This window comes from Carya illinoinensis, chromosome 1 (assembly GCF_018687715.1).
Source record: "Carya illinoinensis cultivar Pawnee chromosome 1, C.illinoinensisPawnee_v1, whole genome shotgun sequence".
In the NCBI taxonomy this organism is placed as follows: domain Eukaryota; kingdom Viridiplantae; phylum Streptophyta; class Magnoliopsida; order Fagales; family Juglandaceae; genus Carya; species Carya illinoinensis.
Window position 1 is genome coordinate 55732923 of NC_056752.1, and position 21413 is coordinate 55754335.

The following is a 21413-nucleotide window of genomic DNA, read 5'->3' on the forward strand; positions in this document are numbered from 1 at the left end:
ATGGCTCATGCACTTCTTAGGTAACCATTACCAACCCGTCATCAGCCCGAAAGCGGCCACAGAGAATAGAAGTCGAATCCAAGGACTGCCTCGTAAAGCAGCCTCCAACTTTGGGAGCAAATCTTTGAGTCGCAAGGGACCAGCCAGCGAAGGAGGCACGATCTGCCCAGCACGGCAAGGAAACAAGAGCCACCAGATTCGAGACCATGTAGTTCTTTCTGTATGTTCTCCTATAGCTGAAACAGGCTATGTGAACCGCCCATAAACGAGGACTTCCACCGTTCATTCAACAAATCAAACGTTTACAATGGGATGCTACTGAATTCTAATGTAAGAACAAGATCACCCCACACTTTTATTTTCTCTGATTTGTGTTGGAAGTCAGACTAGAAATCAGATTAGGACATGTCCAGGCTGAACTCAGAAATTATTGGATAAATTTTACTAAACAAGCCCGATTAAGGATAGAGGAATATTTTAGACCGCCAAAAGAAGGCCTCTGAATTTTGCGCTTCACTTTTCACTCTTTGTATGTACAGCTCCAAAGTATGTGCTTGCTCATTTATGCTATCACTCGGCATTGCATCTTCAGCTAGCTGAACTGCTGCCATTTGAGATATTTGAAAGTTCTCTGCGGTGTGTTGCAGCTTCCTTGCAGTTGCTTCCTCACTGGTCATTACAAGGGATCCCAGTAAAGATTTGAGTTCACGCTTCGCTCCAGCTGTTAGAGACATGCCTTTCAAATGCTCTACCAGAGCCATTTCCTCACCAGGGCTACAAATGTCCAAGTAATTATTTTGTCAATGGGATTTGTGACTCAATTCAAACCGTAGCAAAAGAGAAGAGGAGATTTGAAATTAAATACCAAAATACCTTCCAGGACGGATTTTTCCTCTCTTTCTCTGTTGCCTCATGTCTCTGGCCTTGCTTGCCGCACTTGAGATGATGGAAGACGATGTGGTCTTCCTGGTCCTGCTCATGGAATGAGGCAAACACTTGAACTAACGGTAGTTGATATCATCCTTCAGACAGACTTTGTTAATGTAATAAAATATTAAATTGGGATGTTCAGTGTCAAAATTTAATCCAATTGAGTGGCAATCAAGTTTGGTAGAGTCCCGATCAAAAATAATGTTTGGTAGAGTCTGGTTGAAAATTGGATGAAAAAATGTCCAACCTGAGAATTTGCCAGACGCTTATAAAGACAGTGACTGCTGGGCGCTAAAAACAACTAATAACTGCGTAGAACCAATAAATCTACCGAAGAATAATATACTATGGATCCAAAGCTATATGACGAGTAGAATCATACCTTGTGGTGTAAGCACTCATTCCACTGAAATTACTGCTAGCCTCTGAAGCAGTATCATCATCAAGATCACTCATTGACCGTTCCTCAGCCTGGAGCTTTGCAGCAAGAAGTAATCTTCTCTGTCGAACAGCTAAGTAGCGGGCCAGATACTTCCCAACTTTTTCCAAGCTTTCCTCATATTCTCCTATTAGCATGCTTGCACATTCCAAAGATGCATTCTTCACTTCCAAGATTAAATCCTCTCTCCCGTGCAAAAATGCAACCCTCAAAGCTTCCTCCCAGTCTCTTGCACTAATTAACAAATTAATGCCCTCATTTACATCTCCACAATACTCCAGAGCAATTTTGGCAGCTTCCCCAGGTTTACCAAGAGCTTGAAGTTCTTCAGAAAGCTCATGAGCGAGTTTCATGACCTCATCTTTTCCCATCTCAAGGAGCCCAGCCACTGTAAGCACACCACTCCAATTACCACAAGCACGATATGACTTTAAAGCCTTTTCCAAACTGAAACAGCACAAATAAGTTGTAGCAGCATCCTCAAAACATTTTTCCTCACTAAGATGATCTCCCCATGCCTCGAGGACTTGCTTCCTCTTGGCAGGATCATTGATAAGTCGAAGTCCCAATGAAAAAAGTTGAGGATTTTTCTTCATGAGGTTCATAAAATCGTCATAATGAGCATCTCCTGCAGAAACGATGTGTTTGAGAGCATTCACATACCTGCACAGCCTAAGGTCAATATTGTAGCGCATTAAGAGATCTGGCATGCGTTCCAACTCTTGAAGGAAAGGAAGAAATTCTTTTGGATCTCGCTGTGAGTTCAATGCTACTATAGCGGCAAGGTTCAAATCATAAAGGCCTAAAGCAGCCTCAAACACAGCCTCGGAATCAGATAACCACAAGAGATGCTTCAAAGCTTCTTCAGCAGAAGGGTAAGACCTTCTTTTAGGGTCATTAGAACTTGATAATTCCATTTCACGAGTAACTTTTATTCTCACCAAAGCTTCTTCAAGCAATGGCGGATCGCTACGAGCAAGAGTAGTCAAGATACAAAGTTCCCTTGCAGGGCTTTCTGGTAGTTGTTCTTCAAGAGCCTTCCTTATGGCCAGCAGAACAGAAGAAACCTTGTTATTGACATCAAGACCTTTCGGATCTCTAGCTTTCAGATCTTTGATGTCCTTTGAGCGAGGTAAAGATATGATATCTCCGTACAGTCCCTCTGTGACATTCTCATTCTTTATGGCACAAACGAACTCAGTTATGTGGCTCAAATTGTTAACCTGCCTAACAAACTCTGCAGCTGATTGGAGGAAAGCTTGCCAACCACAATGGTCAACCATGACACTGAAATCTATCCTATGCCGCCTGACCATGAGTAGTGCATCTCTGAAGCGTTCTTGGACCAATGCATTGATGATAGAGGCCATGACTAATTTTCTAGGGTAGATACATTCCATATTTCCCCTAGTTGTTTGTAATATGACAGCAGCTTCATCTCCATGCAGGACGCCAACAATTTTGGCACTTCTTTCCCATATTTTTATAAATGTTTTAATTTCCTCTCTTCTCCTGTTACCGGTGTGGATGAAGTCCTCATACATTTCTAATGTTCCATTCAAAATATCATTAATGCCAACTATGTAGAGCAAATCCTGTTTAGTTGCAAGAATTAAATGCGTGATCACTTGATCAGCCAAATTGGAGTACAATGAAAAACTGCTGCAGTTGCTGCACAATATCCTCCCACCAACATTCAACCTGCCAATGTCATTGAGTCCAAAAAGCAAAGGCTTCAATGATCCACCATCAGCAACTGAAACCACACTCATCCAAGGGCAAGATGATGAAAAACTCAAATCATTATGTTTCAGGGCCCCTATCCTACTCGTATACTCAAAGATTTTTCCCCCATCAAACTGAATATAAGCTGAACATCTTCTGGTAGGGTTGGGAGCAATGCCAATAACCTGCCCTTCCAGAGAGTTTTGATGGGAAATTTTTGCATGCCAGCCTGAGCATGTCAGCAAACCTGGGACATGATCCTCAGAGCATGAAAGCTCAATTTCCTGCAAATAAAAGCCAAGAATCCCATCCTCATTCGATGAAATTCTGGACAAGTAGTGATCAAAACCATAACGGGAAACAGCAAGCAGTATATGCGAATCCAACCATATAAGATGTACAACAGATCCAAACACAGATTCAGATATGGAGGCTTCAACAATAAATTGTTTGCCTTCAAGTTCATCCCAAGTATCAACTGTGGGGAGCTCTATGACACACAAACAACCATCTGATAGAAAAGCAGCCAAACAGTTCTTAGTATTCTTGGAATATAAAGATATCTCCCGGACAGCGCTCGGGAATTTCAGATTGAATAGATACATAGGAGGTGGCGTAAGAGACAAAGCAAGGGGAGTCACAAAAATCTTGGAATCATCAACAACTAATGATATTGAGTTCTCCGTGACAGCCGTATTCCAGATGAAGTTGTAAAGCGTGATATGCCCCCCAAGAGTCCAACAAATCAACTGCATTGGCTTTGTTGGGTCCCACATGAACTTCACTCCATCCTTCTTAGAGTACCTAATTTCATGCTTTAAGTACCAATGATTATTGCTGAACAACCAGATCTTTACAGCATCATGTTTTTCACATTTGACAATGGCTGCAAGAAGATCTGATGTGCAATTCCACCTCAGAATGTCTATTGTTGAATCCATTTGCTCATTGATTCTGAATGAGCTTCTTTCTAACCCATTCCTCTCAAAGAAAACTATTGATGGGCACTCACTGTCTGTTTTCCTGTCACAAACAGCCGCAATTTTTGCTCCACTTGGCATCCATTCAATTACTGATCCCATAAATGCCTTTGATTCTGAAGTAGCATGCAATGCCCCTGAATCTCGTTCCCATACCTTAATCCTCTTAAGCAAGGTAATAGAATCACAAACTTCACTCAGTGTCACAAAGTACTTCCCATCACCTCGCCAAGAAATGGGACTCTCATATCTAGAAGAGGTGGGTTCACCTGAAAACCGTAAGCCCACTCATTAAATTTTCAAATTTTATCAAAACCCTATCCCGCCCCCACAACAACCAAAAAAAAAAACCGCCATCATAAAGGAAAAACAAAAGTCTCCCCGATATAATCATCCCAGATAGGAGGACATTTTAATTGCAACATAAATTTCCTCCAATTAAGACGATGATACCGTTCGAGCACATATAAGTGGTAAATTATACGCCTTTTTCTTCGTTCTATGTTAGTCCTTTCAGCTAAGGTTACTTCATTAGAAACCCAACACCAGTGCCAATCTATCAGAAAGTGTATAGCTTCGTAGAAACAAGTGGCAGCAGAATATACTATGCATGAAAACTTGGAAAAAAACCAAAAAAAAAAATCAATAATGGCAGAAAGTCACGGAAAGGGGTCCTTACGTACGTCAACACCTTCAGGAACAATCTCCAGTGCAGTCTCATACAGCAAATCCCAATCATGAGTCATAACCAGTATCTGCCCCAGACGACTTAATACAGCAAGCACATCCCCGTCAGGACTGGGTGAGATGCACCTAACCCCACCCTCCACTCTACCAACCATAGTGGTTTCATTTCCATCCACACCATGCAGCAACAAAAGCCCATCAAATGTCCCTATTACCAGCGCCTCTTTCTCCATCAGATACTCCAAGGCGGTGATGTAGTCATTGGGCTCCAAGTCGATGGAATCCACGTCCGCAGATAAGCTCCACGTCCTTTCATTCTGGAGGGAAATAAGCAATAATTCAAAAAATAGAATGGAATAAAGAATGGAATTCAGAAAACGAAGGCATAGATAGTGCTTACATGGAATGAGGAGAGATGAGTGGTGTAAATACGGTTGGCAGAAGAAGCAAAGAACAAGCGGCTCCGCTCGATATCGAAGGCCGAGAATAGTACGGATTCGTCTTCTTCCTTCGACTCTAGCTCGAGCTTCGAAGAGAGCTCCGAGTAAAGCTTCAGATTGTTCATTCTGGGCTCTGTGTAGAGTGCGGCAAAGACCTGAAAATTCAAATCAGGGGGAGAGAGAGAGGAGAAGAAATTGTGCCCTAGTTTTCTGCACTGGGTGGTTTTGAGGGTTTAAGGTATAGCCTAGGACTAGGAGCCAGGAGGAGCAAAGCAAGAGGAGGCGCCTGAGAATTTTGCCCAGAAATCAGAACACTAAGCTGGTATTGGGTTCGGATCGATGGTGTGTCGAGCCGATTCGAAGAAAACGGGTTTCAAGGCTGGGAGAGCTCAAAGCCCAGATACCTAACAGAAGCCCAATCTGTGTACTTCAGCTGAGAAGCATAAATGCCAGGATTGCTTAGGATAATATATTTTCGATGAATAATACAGTTGTAGAATGTATAAATATCATATAATTATTTTAAAAAATAATAAAATTTATTATTAAAAAATTTAATTTTTTTTATGTAAATCTTATATTTATTTATTTTTTTTTAAATTACACATCTTACATATTCTACAATTGTAAATATTATTTATCTATATTTTATTAGAAAACTTGTTTACAAGGATCTGAACTTTGATGTCTGACAATTGTTCTATGTATTTATTGATAGACAATGCTACTCTGTCTCCCACTTAGCTCCTAGTACAATTTTTTTTTTTAAATATTAAAAAAAATCACTTTCAAAATGGGGATCTTTTGGAGAGCAAACTAGCCTTTTTTTTTTTTTTTTTTTTAACTAAAAAAGAAAAAATGTGCATTAGGGGGCAAAGCAGGGGGCACTTTGAGGGGTAAACTAACATTTTCCTTTATTTATATGAGGTAGAGATGTCATTCGATCAAAAGGTTATTTAGTCACTTTATTTAAATTCCGAATGAAATAAAGTTAATTATCTTAACCAGACTCCATTAAAAGTCCATATTTGACCTGTGAGCTCCCCTTAAACAATAGTCGAGCAAAGGAAAAAAGGATTGGGGTCTTGGGGGATTTGGGTTCAAGCTATTCCGAGTTCTGTGATTAGGCACTACTGAAAATGCTTTTTAAGTATTGCTAGATAATGAATTGAGATGAGATAGGATAAAAGTTAAATAAAGTATTATTAAAATATTATTTTTTAATATTATTATTATTTTGAGATTTAAAAAAAATTAAATTATTTATTATATTTTGTATAAAAACTTCAAAAAGTTATAAAGATGAGAAAAGTTGAAACACTTTTATTATACAAACGGCCTAATGCAATTTAACGTAGAAATGGAGAAGGAAACCGCATTATGGCAGGCGAGTTAGTGAGGAATATCAAGGCGTCCATGCAATCCAGCAACTCGGCCAATCTTAACAAGTCCATTATCGTTAAATCGATTCTTGAATAATAGCAATTCATAAATAATAATTACTAATCAATAAATAGAAGAACGAAAATAAGCATTTCCAGTAACACCATCCATAACTACCGAACAATGCTCTCACCTTCATTTGATCTATAAGTACAAGTACAAGAACATGGGTAATTACAATTTATCAAACATGGTAAGAGAGTTTCATCCCCCATAACAAAGGGAACAAAATGGAAGACAACAACAACCACCCTAAAAATAGGAAAGAAAAGAAAATACAAAAGAAGAAAGCGAAAAACCACTAATCTTTCTCTCTAATCCCAACCCCTAAACCGTATCCGACTATCTTCACCACCAAAACCTTGGCTTTGCCAGCTAAGTGAAAACTAAAACCTCTGTTGTTTTCTATCCTGTGCTTATTTCTGGTGTCTTCGTGAGTCGTTAACATCTTACAACATCCTGATAGCGTTACTGGAACCCATCAACTTACAAAGATGTTCAACCTAAACTAAAATGGTATCAGCTAGACTCCAGGCCTCTCTCCTCGCTAAGAAACAAAACTGACCCCAAGCTTCCATGAACAAATGCCGTCTTACTGGCCTGACATCCTAACTACTCTATATCTAAAGCAGATTTTAATCAAATAGAAAGCCCTTTTCTTTTGCTGCTTCCACCACAGTGCTAGCATTTCCTCTGGTCTTAGATAGGTTATAATAGAATTTCCACAAATTGACAGAGAACGGATATACCGAAAAAGCTTTCTCATAAAACCTTTCAGAGATGGCCTCGTTACCTGCAATATTGCCCAAAATATCGGCAGCTTCTACCCATACATACTCTGGTGGTATTGGAATAGCATGAAAGATTGCACCGACCAATGTTGAGCTTGCCCAAAACAAAATCCCAGCAGAAGCAACATTGGTAAAGTTGGAGTTTCTCCTTAACAGCTTGCAGACAGACATAGCTAACGGGTAGTTGGATGGTAGTATCTCCAAGATGGCTTCGACAAAATCCACCAAATTCTTCAACTCACCAAACTTAGGTAAAAGAGATGGGCCGTACCAAACTTCAAGCAGCAAGTTAACCAGAGAGAAATCAAATGAAACAGGATTTAATATGTTATTAACTAGTTGCTGAACTCTTGGTTTCTTGACATCATCAATGAATTTTCTTGATAATGGCACAGAGATGAGGAAAAGTCGGGCATCATCGAGATAACTCTCCAATATGTTCTTGATCCCAATGATAGGAGAGTCCTCCTTTAATGATAATTTGGCAATGAGCAAAAACATGGCATGCTCTCTCAAGCAATGCTTAAACCATTCTGGAGTAGCAGCCTTCATTGCCCAGTCAATGGCTAACTGGGCTTCGATGTGGTTATTTAGCAATAATTTTTGAAGAGAAAGATTGAGATAACCAAACATTAGATCTATCCCATTAGGATTGGAATTCGATGTTTCTGGACTAGCATTTGAACCCAATCCTTGTGAGAGAGATGAGTTACCACCATCCACGGCCTCTGATAATCTGCTTTGATGACATTGACCTTCCCAGATTGAGTGAAACCAACGGATAATAAGTTCCTTCGCAAAATCCAAACTTGCATTCTGGAGGGCATATTCAACATATTGATTCCAGATACAATGAATTCCAGGGGCTTCTTTTGGCCAGTTTCTAAGAGCATCCTCAAACCCTGAAAAGCTCAAATCTCCAAAATCACGTTTCAGTGTCCGTGCCGATATTAAAACGAGTTCTAAGCAAGATGGGTACAACTTAATATATTTGTCCAACAAATTTCTCACTTGTTCTAAGCAATCAAGTGCCACCAGGCACCTAATAAGGTTGACAGCAAAAAGCTGTGCTGACCTCAGATTACTTTCACTTTTATGTGATTCAGAATACAGATACGAATCAACAGAACTTGCTGCTGCTTCCACAAGCTCAACAGCCCTCTGTTTCTCATCATCTATCAGATCAACAAAAGGCCATTCTATTTCAAGTTCTTTCTCACACTCAAACCTCTCTACCACAGCATCAGGCAGTTTCCTGTAAATCACTAAGTACACACAACAAACCCATAATACACATTTGTCAGAAATTTTTAAGCATGCAAGAATGTCTGAGTGTGAAAGAGAAAAGGGCTCATTAGAGATTTTCATTTCAGGGAAGAGCCCATAACTTCTCTGGATGGCCTTCTCAACATTCCCAGACATGCGCAAACAATCCATCATCTGCAAAAACAGGTCTAAGATGCATGCACTATCACGCATTCTGTCCCTGTCAGAAGCAGATGCATGGCGACAAAGCGCTTTAATGGATGCATCATATGCAACCAACCGGCCATCAAATTGTGTACGACTGTTGATGTACATAAGCCAGAGTTCATAAGATCCTTCATTGTGTTTGACCTGAATAGCAAGAGAAAAGTGTTTCCATATGGCAATTCAATGTCAGTTCTCTGAAGGAAGCATAGAAGTGCTTAAACTAGAAACAGACAGGAAATGCTGGAATAAAAAAAGTGGAATATGACATGAAAGAACAAAGACAATTAGAAAAACGATGGCAAGAAGGTTTTCCTATTACAAAGAAACATTCTGTTCTGCATTAATTTCAAACAAAACCATGTTCTTTTTACTTCTCCTTGTAATCTAACTCTCACGAGCTCTCTGTTCTTACATTTTTAAGAGCAGGGAATGTATGACCTTAAAGCTCCAACGCAAACGGTAAAAGAAACAAGATTCAAGAGCTCATCGATCCCATTTCCTTTTTACAAATTTATCCCTCAAACAAGTAGAGTTCCAGCCTTGCCCATTGAGAGAGACTTAATTTCGCCCAGTTGAAAAGATAAGTACAACTCAAAGGTGGCAGCTTTCATTAACTACCATAGACATCTGGAAACACAAAATATGTATTTGAAGCTCAAATATAACCACTTTTCAAGTCAACCAAAAGAACATGTATTGCTGGAAAACAGGAAAGAGATGCTCTCGAGAAAATAACCAACACTAACCATCCCCTACTACTTGCCCCCAACCCAATCAAGGAAAGAAAAAGAGACTAAAAAAACCGCCATGACAGAGTATGTTGGTTGGAGCTGGATTTATAGAGTATGTGGGTGGCATGCATTTGAGCACCATGAGTATATTTCACCCTACTTAATATCACACATTGGATGGTAACAATCATGCATAAGCAGCATCACATACTAAAAAAACTCTTATCCAGCGCTTATTACTAAGCAGATGAAACAACAAATCATTACAATTGTGAATCCAGAGATAAGGTATATATATTACAAGAGTCAACAATTCCATACAAGTCAAACATGATAAATTTCAGTATGAAGCAACGCTATGAAGAATCAGGAAGTCCCATCAGGTGTGTAGACAGCTACCATCAATACATATCATTAGGACTTCTTTTTTTATAGGTAATGCATATCATTAGGACTAACAGATCAAAACCATATAGATAGAAATCTTTAGTGCCTTCTTAGAGTTACCAATGTTAATAGCAACACCTATAAGCCTGTCTCCACACTTGCAGAAACTCCTCATTCTTCATAGCATACTCCATTTATAGTAGAAAGCATATAAATAACATACCGCATGAGAGAACATGTCATCCTTCCCAACTGATTTCGTATTGCTATAGTAAATAAGTAGATAAAAAATCCAGAGTGTTACAGAAGTTGGATCAGTCTCAAGAGCTCGTGACAGCACATCGAGAGCCTACAAAGCTCAAAAATATGAGATGAAAATATTGGCAATGCAGGATGATATTCCAAATGAACAAAAGAAAGTTACCTTTTTCACACCCTCAATATTATTAACCTCCTGATTGAGAATAATAAGTGCCATCTCAACGGATTGATCATTATTGGCCAAAGCTTGTTCAAGTTGATTCTAAGCATACATCATGTAAGAAAAAGGTTAGCATGGATGAGACAAAAAGGGACCAAACAATGCAATAAAACAGTTGTTAATAAATAAAAACAAATTGGACACCACTGGAAGTTTTGATCACTAAAAAGATAGTAGCAGTATGAAGGCTAGGCATCTAAATCAAGAGAATAACCTTTTTTTTTTTTTTTTTTTTTTTTTTATAGGTAACCTATTTTTATATGAAGAGGAAAATCAAGATAATAAATAATCAATGAACAGTGAACAAACCAATATGCCATTTCTACTCTGGAAATATGATGACTGCCTGTTCCAATTGCCATCAATCTCTATACGACCATCACTGCCATGCAAGAATGGACCATCTGCAGGGAAAGGTTTTCGATGCATATTTGATATTGCTAAGGAGATGCTGAAACACTTTTCCCACCATTGACTGGTCACTCGTGCTAGAATAGACTGATATGAAAGCGGATCAGCTCTAAGCATATCTAATCCAACTAGATAAGTTGGAGCAACCATAACATCAAAATACTTGGGACCTTTTGTTGCACCACTACATGCTCGTTGGTGTAAGATTAATCCAGGTTGAGAACCTGCAGAAGGTTTTGTTTTATAAAAGTAAAAGTAAAGTTAAAGTGATAGTAAAGGCATAGCCCAAGTACACCGGTAGTATACAATGAACATGCCTAATTACAACTACGCACTAGTGAAAGATACAAGCAAATAGTGAAGATTGTCCATATTACAAGAACCTGCAGAAGTTATATTTATCCAATTTGAGTATCTGCAAAACTACTATTTCAGGAAGTAAGCAATATAATGCAGGTCTCAAAAATCACCACAGAAATTTACATACCTGCACAATCAGGATCATTATGCTGATACATACTTCCATTAGAGTAGTCCTTAACATGTTGCCAAGGACATTCATCATTGTTGCATTTTCCTCGAAGCTCATACATGCAAAGAGGCCAAAATGGATTAACTGTGGGGTTGCAGGTATAAGAACCAAATTCTCTTCCACTTAAATCTTTAATTGCATTGGCTATTGCAGAGTTACTCTGAATCTTGTCAGAGTTAACATGAGCACTCTCTTCATTGTAAATATCATTATCCTGACTTTGCTGATCTCTGGTCTGCAATTCTACTAAACCGATTGGAGACATAACCTTCAGATGACAAAATGCACTCCTCACAATTGAAGGAGGTGAAGATGACACAGAATTCAGCAAGTGGTGACCTTGCCTAACAGATAATCTGCAGTCCTGGGAATCAGTAGTGGAGTGAGAGTTTGAAGCATTTTCAGTTTGATGCTGGTTCCGAATATCAAGAGAAGGCTCAATGATACTCCTTTCTTGCCTATCAGTGCCTAGATTAGGGTAAAACAAGATAAAGAAAACAAATAATATAAGTTCAAGTGGAATAAATCACTTTACTCTATGCTGATTTATATCAATTGGATCCTCATAACTAAAGACAATAGACATAATATAGAGTTTTGGTTACAAGTTTGATCAACAATTTATACGTTTGATCTGATCAGATTGATGCTACTTGCAAATTTCAGCACAACTAAGAAATCACATGAGATTAAATATCAGTTTCACAAAAACTAAATCCTACTAGCATTTCCAAATACATTTAGCCACAGCCAAATCTAGCTTCACAATCACAAGCTTTTTTCACGGCATAGCTGACACTAACTACTAAGAAATTTCCATGCCCGAAAAATTAAATCCCCCACTCAACTTCCTTAAGAAAAAGTAGTTTTTTTATAAGTTTAAATAAAAGAAGTTTTTACACTGTAATACATGATATTTCTGGTAAATTTTTGTCAGAAAAGGTTTTATCGAATAAAATATATGCGAAGGACCAGTAAATTTCATAATAGAATTGAAAGACAATGAAGACCAAACCACAAGCCTACCATGCACATGGCTTTTGTCTTTTTTAAAATAAAAATAGGCATAGCCTAAGTACACACGACAAATACAAGAGAAGACACCAGTCAAAAACTAGAAATAGATACAAGAAAATCATGAAAGCCGAGTCCTTTGAAATCTATAGGATTTGCCATGACAATAAAGTACATGGTTTTTTATTCACCAACCAACATAAGTACATAACATCATTATGTCTTTTGATGACATGGAGCCTCACCAAAGCATTGGGCCCACCCTTGGAGGGTAAATCCCATATATACAACCCCACCTATCAAAACTTTGTCAATTAATCAAATAAAACTTCTATCCAAAATTGAACCTCCAACGACCCAGAAAAGCACTAACCACATCTACACCATAACACCAAAAAGACTTATTTATTTGAAACTTCTCGAGAATCATATACAAAGTCCAATTTCACCAAGTCACTAATGCGGGACTTAGCACCCATGATTATTTATAACCAACCCACTCAATGTATGTTACGCATATTCCCACTGTGGGATTGGGGCTGGGTGCTAAATCCAGGAGATCCAAGTCTACAGCTCATCTCACGCTTGCACATGGATACTAGGCCCATAAAAAGTTATCTGACACACTCTTAAACGAGCATGCTACCGTGTACCTCCCTATGAACTCCTCATAGGAGATACCACTTTCGAAAAAAGTGGTATAGATAACCCATTCAAACTATAGATAAGAAGAGAAAAAAACACACTAAATCTTATATCCAAGCATGTTTAATAGGTAGTACAGATGGTAAGAACAAAAAAGTTTTTCTTTTTCTAAAAAGCAATGACAAAAGGCTAAAGCAAAAATTGAGGGTATGGTGCAACTAAAATTAATTTAATAACCAGCATAATAAAACAGGCTCTACTCTCAGCATGGCACGAATAAGTAATTGTTATGTGAAGATACAGCAAGACCACCTCACAAATTCCTGTAAGAAAAGTACCTCCGTGATCGTGTTTTTTATGTTTCTCTATCCCTGATAATGAACCGTTCCCAGTATGTGTTCTTTCCCTTCCAACATCATTTTCGGCAGCTTGTTCCACTGCATGTTCTGTGTTATCACATGAACTGATATTCTTTGATAAAGTTCTTGTCCCTAACTGTGCAAATAGTTTAGATCTTAGTGTTGCTTCAAGAAGCAAAGTATCCTGGGAGCTATCGATTAAAATTTTTTTGTCTGACTCATTATTTGAGTTATTTTGCCCATTTTCAAACTTTTTGTCTTTTATACGACATTCATTGCTGGGTTGAATAGATTCAACGTCAAATGGAAAAGTCTCTTCATCTTCATCTGCTGAAATATTTGCATCATTGGAAGGAGATCGAACTCCATCAGCAGCATTATTGCACCTATGAGGCAATGGCTCTGATGTGCTGGCATCTAGCTCACTGCAAGGTTCAGACCCCAGATTGTGTCCACCCAATTGTCGATGTACTGCATTGATGGGAGCATTGCCAATAAAATGGGTATTTGAACCACATCCTGGTTGCATAAAACCATCAAATTCAGGCTGCATATGATGGCTGGGAGTGGGTATAAGATTCGCATTTTCAGATATGCTATTTGAATAATCCAACCCCACCCCAGCATGTTCATGCTGCATCGAGGATGAGAATAAACTGGAGTTCTCCATAATATAAGATCGTAAGTGGGCTGAATAGTGTTCCCTTCTTCGATAAAGATCAATACATCTAGCATTAGCCTCAACCAAAGCCCTCTGAGCTTTACGATATGCTTTAAGAGCATTTCTTTCTTCAATTTCACATCTGTGTCGGTGCTCTTGTGCTTCCTCCAGATCCTTATCCAATGATCCCTCCATTTCAACTAAAGATTGCATTGTTATGTTGCTGTGCTCATTTGAATTGCCCAAATAATTCCAAAAGCTAGCATTGTTCAGTGGTCCCTAGGACACAATAAGAGATAATAATAGAAATAATAACAATGCAAATAAATTTAACACAAAACAAACTAGAAAAATATCTATCACCTAAAAAGAGAAAAACGTCGGAAGGAGATGCTCATATAGGCCTGCATGTCTGGTGACTGGAAACGAACCTGGCATATGTTGTTGAACGAGGACTCGAGTGTCATATCATTAGGTGTGACTTCATGATGGTCTCTACCTCTTATCAAATTGTTCTGAGCTGTTACTTTGTATAAGAGGGAACCAGGTGGCTGACGGCCACCATACCCAGTTTCTTGACTCAATTCCAAACTGCTCTGTAACATTAACAGATATTAAAAAATACATACAATGCAGAGAATTCTGAGCCGAATTTCTACTATGTTAATAAGATTCCAAGCAGGTCTGTATGATATATTTTTGATAGGGGGTCTGTATGATATATATAATAGGAGTGATGCAAACAAATCAAAGCAGACAGAAGAAAATTACGCAATATAAGTGCAGCATAAATTATGAATATATTATCTGGTCAGCTTTTGAAGGAATCAAATTTTTAAACCTTGCTATGAAGCATAAACTAAAAGCAGCAAATATTGCTTAATTAAAATATTAACTCACCAAACTCTTTGGCAAAGTATTGGAAGTTATATTTGCTAGAGGTGTAGTCTGGTTTAAAACAGCACAAGAATTCACCTGCCTACTACTCCTGCCAGACTGATTACAACCAGTATTGATGTCAGCACCTGCAGAGCATAAGCACGGCACTAGTTGGGGCATCTCAAAGCACTCCTACGTTAAATTTTCAAAGTAAATTATTACCATCATTAGCCATGCTGGGCATACTTTCAGGTGAAACAGCAACACATTTGTCATCTTGCCTTTTCAATTTAACAATACTTGACTCTGCTCTACGCAAGGAAACTTCTCTTTGGCTACAATCAGCCTTATTCAAGTTTTGCAGACTAATGTTTTCCAATGCTGTCCCTTCTGATACAAAAGTAGATTTTGCAGCAGGTATCTCTTGCTGGTCTCCTGAATTTAGCTGGGTATTGATAGATCCACCAACTTTTAAGCGTTTCTTGTCTGGCTCTTTTGACTCCAACTGTATGGAATTGGCAGCAGTTGCATCATGTTTCCGAGCTGTGTCATTTTTTATATTAATAGCATTGTGATCCCTGTCCAGAACTGAAGCAGATTCCTTATTTTGCTGGGCAGACCTGTGCTTCAATTCACTTTCTCGAAGAGCGATCTGTTGCCGCAAGTCCTGAAGTTTAGTAGTGTTCAAACCCACACCTTTGTCACCTCTGCGGTCTTGGTCTAAACTTTTTTTTACAGAATTAAAATTTCTCCATCGTGATCCTTGTTCAACTGATGAATTTCCAGCACCCCTGGAATTGGCTCCCTGGATAGTGGTTGTCACAGACATAAATGGGCGGCTTAAAGAATTTTTTTTGGGCAATACTTTTTTTACATTTCTGGCAGTCTGCCGTAACTTGGTCGATTCTGCTGAGGATGGCACAGAGAGCCTTTGGTTACCCTCCACCACCGTCATGTTGCCTTTAGTTTCTAAAGCTTTATCCTGTCTATACTCTTCAGAGTCACTGCCACTGTCATCATCTGAAAATCTTATAACAAGGTTATTATTGCTGGGCCCCAAAGGGGGACGCCAAGCAGTTTTAGGAGATTTAAGTGGCACTCGGTTTTTATCAGAGCTCTTTTGAAATTTTCGTTGCGTAGATGTTCGGTAATGGATATCACTGGAGCCTGTAGAATTATTACCAGAAAAAAATTGCATACAAATTTAGAAACAGAACAAATGTTGAGTTATAGTCTCAAATTGAGACCCGTCAGCACAAGGTACAGAAAAGATACATATCAACATACGAATATCAGATGTACTTTTCAAAAAATAAAAAACCACATGTATTACGAGCTTAGAAGGAGATAGAATGTATTACGATGGCACTGATCTAGCAGGTCTGACCCCACGGAGTCTGATGGCAAGAGAGTAGACTTCTCTATAGAAGACTATTTGCATTGTCTTGTTGATTGTGAGGTATTTGTATTGTTGAATGGTGTTTTTAGTGTAAGAAAGACAGTGAATCAGTTAATCACTTGTTTCTACATTGTGTGGTGGCCTTAAGTTTGTGGAATAATATTTTTGGAAGGATGGGTATTTCTTTGGCTTGAAAGGAATGGAAGATGTTTTGAAGACAAAAAATGATAGATGGAAGATATTAGGGATTTTTTTCTCAAAACACTTTGTCTTTGGGCTAAGGCTTTTGTATTAAATAATGATGAAATGTTGTAGCTTTTCTAGTTTTTTTTCTTTCTTCTTAGCCACTGTATGTAGGTATTTCTTCTTGTATACTTCCTGTGTACTTGGGCTATGCCTATTTATGGTAATAAAACTCTTATTAACTATATAAAAAAAAAAAGACTATTTGCATTACTTCTAATATATCCTTAAATAGCAACTGGGTAGATACCAATAATCTACCTTTTGTAAAATCATTTGTGATTAACTAAATTAACCTGCATTAGTTAATAAATTATTTCAAATACAACACTAGATATATAGTTTCGCATTAAAAAGAATGTAGTAGTGTGCATGTTAATAATTTTTTTCAAATACAACACTGGATATATGATTCAGCATTAAAAATAATGTAGTAGCGGCAAAAATAAGCTGCAAAGCAAGCCAGCCAGCAGTTTGGAGTGCAAAACAAAGGTTAATCAATACAGAGTATGAGTATCCAGACACATAGGGTTATTTTTTGAAGTATCCGAACACAGGATCATAAATCATAGCAAGATTCAGTATGCTCTCTTACATCAAAGAGTAGATAAAATGTGGACTTCCCAACTGTATAGGACTCCATGTATCCAACAATTCCATGATATTGTTTATGAATGGTCCAAAGCTTTTCTAAATAGTTATAAGAGTTGAGAAGATTGATCAAATCTTAAGCTCAACAAAATGAATCGGTTCTTCACAAACTGTATATACAGAGTTAGATCTATAGGATGATAGATCTTGATCCCCTACAATTAATGTGTTTTTCTAGTGGAATCTAAGGTACCTTGCCCAAGAAACCTAATATAAGTTTGCCCCAAAAAACTAACAATTATATTTCTCTATTCTTGTTTTCACTTGTAACACTTACCCGCCTGAATGCCTTGGGTAACTTTGATCATTGAAGCAACGGGACTGTGCCCCGCAGGTGGCGTAGCAGTACCGGCGGACTGAAGAGCAGAACAAGCGGGATTTTCCTGTCAGGCAACCAGAAATAACCCATTGGATATTCCATTCCACACGATACTTCTAGAAGATAGAAAGGAGAAGTAAAGGGTGGGAAAGCTTTATATAACGCAATGTTTTCACTGCAATGGCCTGGACTAATATATAATCAAAGTTTCAAATCCGATTAATGCATCCTATATAGGATATAACAACAAATATTATTGAAGACCCTAAAAAATAAATATAGTATGTAAAAGAAGAAAACATTAATATGTACGCAAAGACAAATATAGAAAACAAAACCATTGAAGAATATATAAGAAAACATTAATATAGATGTACCAAAGACTTTGGATATCGGAAAACTATACAATGGAATATGAGTTCAAACTTCTAAATCTGAGATTTATTATTATTTGTGACCCGAAAGTAAAGTAAAATAAAAGATTAATTTAGCGCGGCCTACGGATTAATGCAAATAATCAACTAAACTGAAGTAACATTTCGTATTTGGAAAAAGTGAAAACGCGTTTTCTCTAGTTATCCTCTGTTTCCTCGGCGACCAAACAGAATCCAGCTGACCAAAAGTAAACATTGCTGACTCAAAGAAACCCTTAACAGAAAGCAATCTCGCTAACGGTCCGTTTACGATGCAAGTGATTTGGAGAACAGTACGTTGTCGTCGTTGCCGTCGGAGGAGGAAGATAGCTCGCCTTCTTCTCTGACTTTGGAGGAGGGCTTATGAGCGCGCTCGGCGTTAGGATTCGAGTCCGCAGGTTTTGAAGCCATGGCGTCGTCGATCTCCTCCATCCCTCTCTCTCTCTCTAAACCTCTTTCTTCTGTGAAGAAAGCGGTCTCAATATAATCCAAAATCGTGACGAATCGCTGAGCGAAGAGGCGGTTAACATTGAAATAAGAGAGCGATCGTGGGGCGGCTCGGTCTCTACTCAGTAAATGACTTAATTATCCTTCTTGTGATATTTATTAGATAAGGTAAATAATTCGTACTATTTTTTAAAAATAATCATACATTAATTAAACAAGTAATTGGCCTATTTAATTAAACAATCCAGAGACTCCTTCCACAGAATACATAGAGATCGTTTATTTACACATGGACATTGGACAAGATAGATTTAATAGCGAATTTTACTAAATAATGAGATGTTGAATTAATATTCCTTCTCGTGTAAATGATTGGAATTATAAAATTTTTGTATAAACTGTTTGGATAGTGAGATAAGATGATTTTAAATAAAATTTAAAATTTGAATAAAATGTTATTAAAATATTATTATTATTTTATAATTTAAAAAAGTTGAATTGTTTATTATATTTTGTGTGAAAATTTAAAAAAATTATAATGATGAGATAAAATTATTTCTATATCCAAACTAAGCATTGTCTTTGCATCCTCAATCAACTGCCCATATCTACTGAGATTAACATTTGAATAATTTAAACCATTAGGCATTAACCACTTGCAAAGAGTGACCTTCAAATAGCATTTTATCCAATCTTAGACCATGGCCGAAAAGCATAGCCTCCATTGAACCCAAAACGTTTGCTGACATTGGTTCTAACAAGATGGTCATGGATTTTCTTGAACATTTCCCTTGAAATCACGTAAAATAACACCCACACCAGTACTATCATGCCTAGATTTTCATTATGTTTTTATTTTCACTGCATTTATTAAAATTATATCTAGTATATTATCTTCCATATCAATTATTATCTACTAAATAATTCATGATATTTATAAAATAATTAATATTCTTTTAATGCTTATAAGTATATTTTCATGTTTCAATCCCGTTATCGTATTGAAACATAGGGCATAGAAGCAATCAGTTTGTATTTGAAAATGCATTTACTCATCCTAATGCATTAGTCAAGCAATCAAGGAAAACATTAGAAGAATATAAAGTGCTTCAGCAAAAACAAATGAAACAACATGGAAGGAATGCACAAATACAGAACAGATGGCAACCTCCACCAATAGGAGTAACCAAAATCAATTGGGATGCAAGTCTGAATGAAGATAGGGGAAGAGCAGGTTTTGGGTTAGTGGCTCGTGATCATAGAGGCAGTATTCTAGCTACCAAAAAGCTGTCAAAACCATGTCTAATGGATCCTCTACTAGCTGAAAGTATGAGTGGTCTATATGCAGCAGATATGGCTTATGAAATGGATTGCAGATCAGTTATATTGGAAGGGGACTCTCTAACCATTGTACAAGGAATAGATAAACAAATAGATAGATGAGATAGGGTGGGAATTGTAACAACCCACTAGAAAATTTAATTTAAGGAATTTCTATTGGAAACCCCGTGAAAACTCTATAAGTTAGCTTATTGTAATATCCGCTCCTTTCTTCTTCTTCTTTATGAGCCTCGATCTACGTATTGAAACTTATTCTACGTACTGTATCTCGATGGCGTGTTCTGAAAACTATCTTGCGGATTTCAAAATAAGATAGATATTTTAATGCTTACGAATATTTTAAATATTATGAAAATATCTATAGAATATATTTTCAGTATTATTAGATAAGTATGTTTTAATGTAGCACAATTATAATATTTTAATGAGCTCTGAAAATATTATAATTGTGGATAATATCTTATATTAAATATTTTAGTTGTTTTAAAATATTAAGAGGTTTAACCTTACGTTAAAAACTTTTATTTAAATTAAATGGTTTTATCCTCTTTGAGTGATTAATGATATATTATCAATTTAGATAATGATGAAGAAATATTATTTTATAAACTTTAGTTTATAAAATAATATTCTATCTTAATTTATCTTAGTGTTTTATTAAAGTGTTTATTTTAAATAAAATACTTACGCATTTTCAAATCAGTGTTTAAACTCATCGTTAGATCCTTTTGAGGATCCCGAAGTGTAGGACTGAGATTAAATACCCAGGCTCCTATTCTTTTCCCTTCACTTTTTCCTTTTTCCTTTTTTTTTTTCTTTTCTTCTTCTTATTTCTCTTTTCTCTCTCCTCTCTTTTCTCTTCATGGCCGACGTGCATGTGCTCCTCCATGCCCGTTCGGTTGAAGTTTCCAGCCGGCGCCACCTCCGGCCGACGTGCCTCACCTCCCACACCGGCATGACCCTCCATCACCGGCGACCACAACCTCACCGGTGGTGAGTTAAACCGGCCACCCGATCTCTCTCTTTTCTCTTCCAAATAAATGGGTCTTAACCCTTTTTCCTCCTCTTTGGACCACCATACACGGCCGAAACGACCACCAAGCACCACCAATGGAACCACCATGCCAAGAGCTTCCTCCCCATGTCCTTCTTTTCCCCTAACTCTCACTTTTTCTCCGATGGGTCTTCACACACACACGTTCGGTTGCACCGCCGTGCACCACTGTACACGGCCACCCATGGTGTTTCACCACCACCACTTTGTTCCTCTCATCACCACGAACTTCCCCAAGAAATTTCATGGCCAACAGAGCTATGTAGAGCTCTCACTCTCCCTCACTCTCCAAGGCCGAAAATGGCTTCAAACGTCCGATCCGCCGCCGTGAGCCACCATATGGCCACCACAGCTCCACCACATGTTCATCTACCTTTCCCTAGCTTCCCATGAAGTTCTATGGCTTTCATCCACCTCAAGCGAACTCCTAGCTTTCGGATTTACTGTTCACGGCATGATGCCGCCGTGCTCCGCCACCTTCGACCACCACGAGGCCACCATGAGCCTTCCAAGGCCACGCCTAGCTTTTCTCAAGCCC

At 37.9% G+C, this 21413-nt stretch overlaps 2 protein-coding genes across 5 annotated transcripts; both read right to left on the reverse strand.

The window, feature by feature from the left end:
* Positions 1-247: 247 nt before the first annotated feature.
* On the reverse strand, positions 248-5571 carry LOC122290538 (elongator complex protein 1). The gene is made up of 5 exons (XM_043098301.1): positions 5162-5571; positions 4754-5078; positions 1313-4343; positions 874-972; positions 248-774 (listed from the first exon to the last, which is right to left on the reverse strand). Exons 1-5 carry the CDS (start codon positions 5324-5326, stop codon positions 459-461), a joined length of 3936 nt encoding a protein of 1311 aa, XP_042954235.1. The 5' UTR covers positions 5327-5571; the 3' UTR covers positions 248-458.
* Positions 5572-6754: 1183 nt separating this feature from the next.
* On the reverse strand, positions 6755-18552 carry LOC122290554. 4 transcript variants are annotated; one of them, XM_043098305.1, is made up of 11 exons: positions 18331-18552; positions 17579-17684; positions 15231-16175; positions 15105-15154; positions 14561-14725; positions 13448-14408; positions 11406-11918; positions 10817-11142; positions 10451-10549; positions 10250-10375; positions 6755-9052 (listed from the first exon to the last, which is right to left on the reverse strand). In XM_043098305.1, the coding sequence occupies exons 1-11, from the start codon at positions 18463-18465 to the stop codon at positions 7280-7282; spliced, it is 5199 nt and encodes a 1732-aa protein (XP_042954239.1). In that variant the 5' UTR covers positions 18466-18552; the 3' UTR covers positions 6755-7279. The 4 variants fall into 4 exon arrangements, with proteins under 4 accessions (XP_042954239.1, XP_042954237.1, XP_042954238.1 ...); XM_043098303.1 differs by having other exon boundaries at positions 15030-15154; XM_043098304.1 differs by having other exon boundaries at positions 15105-15175.
* Between the last annotated feature and the right edge of the window lie 2861 nt (positions 18553-21413).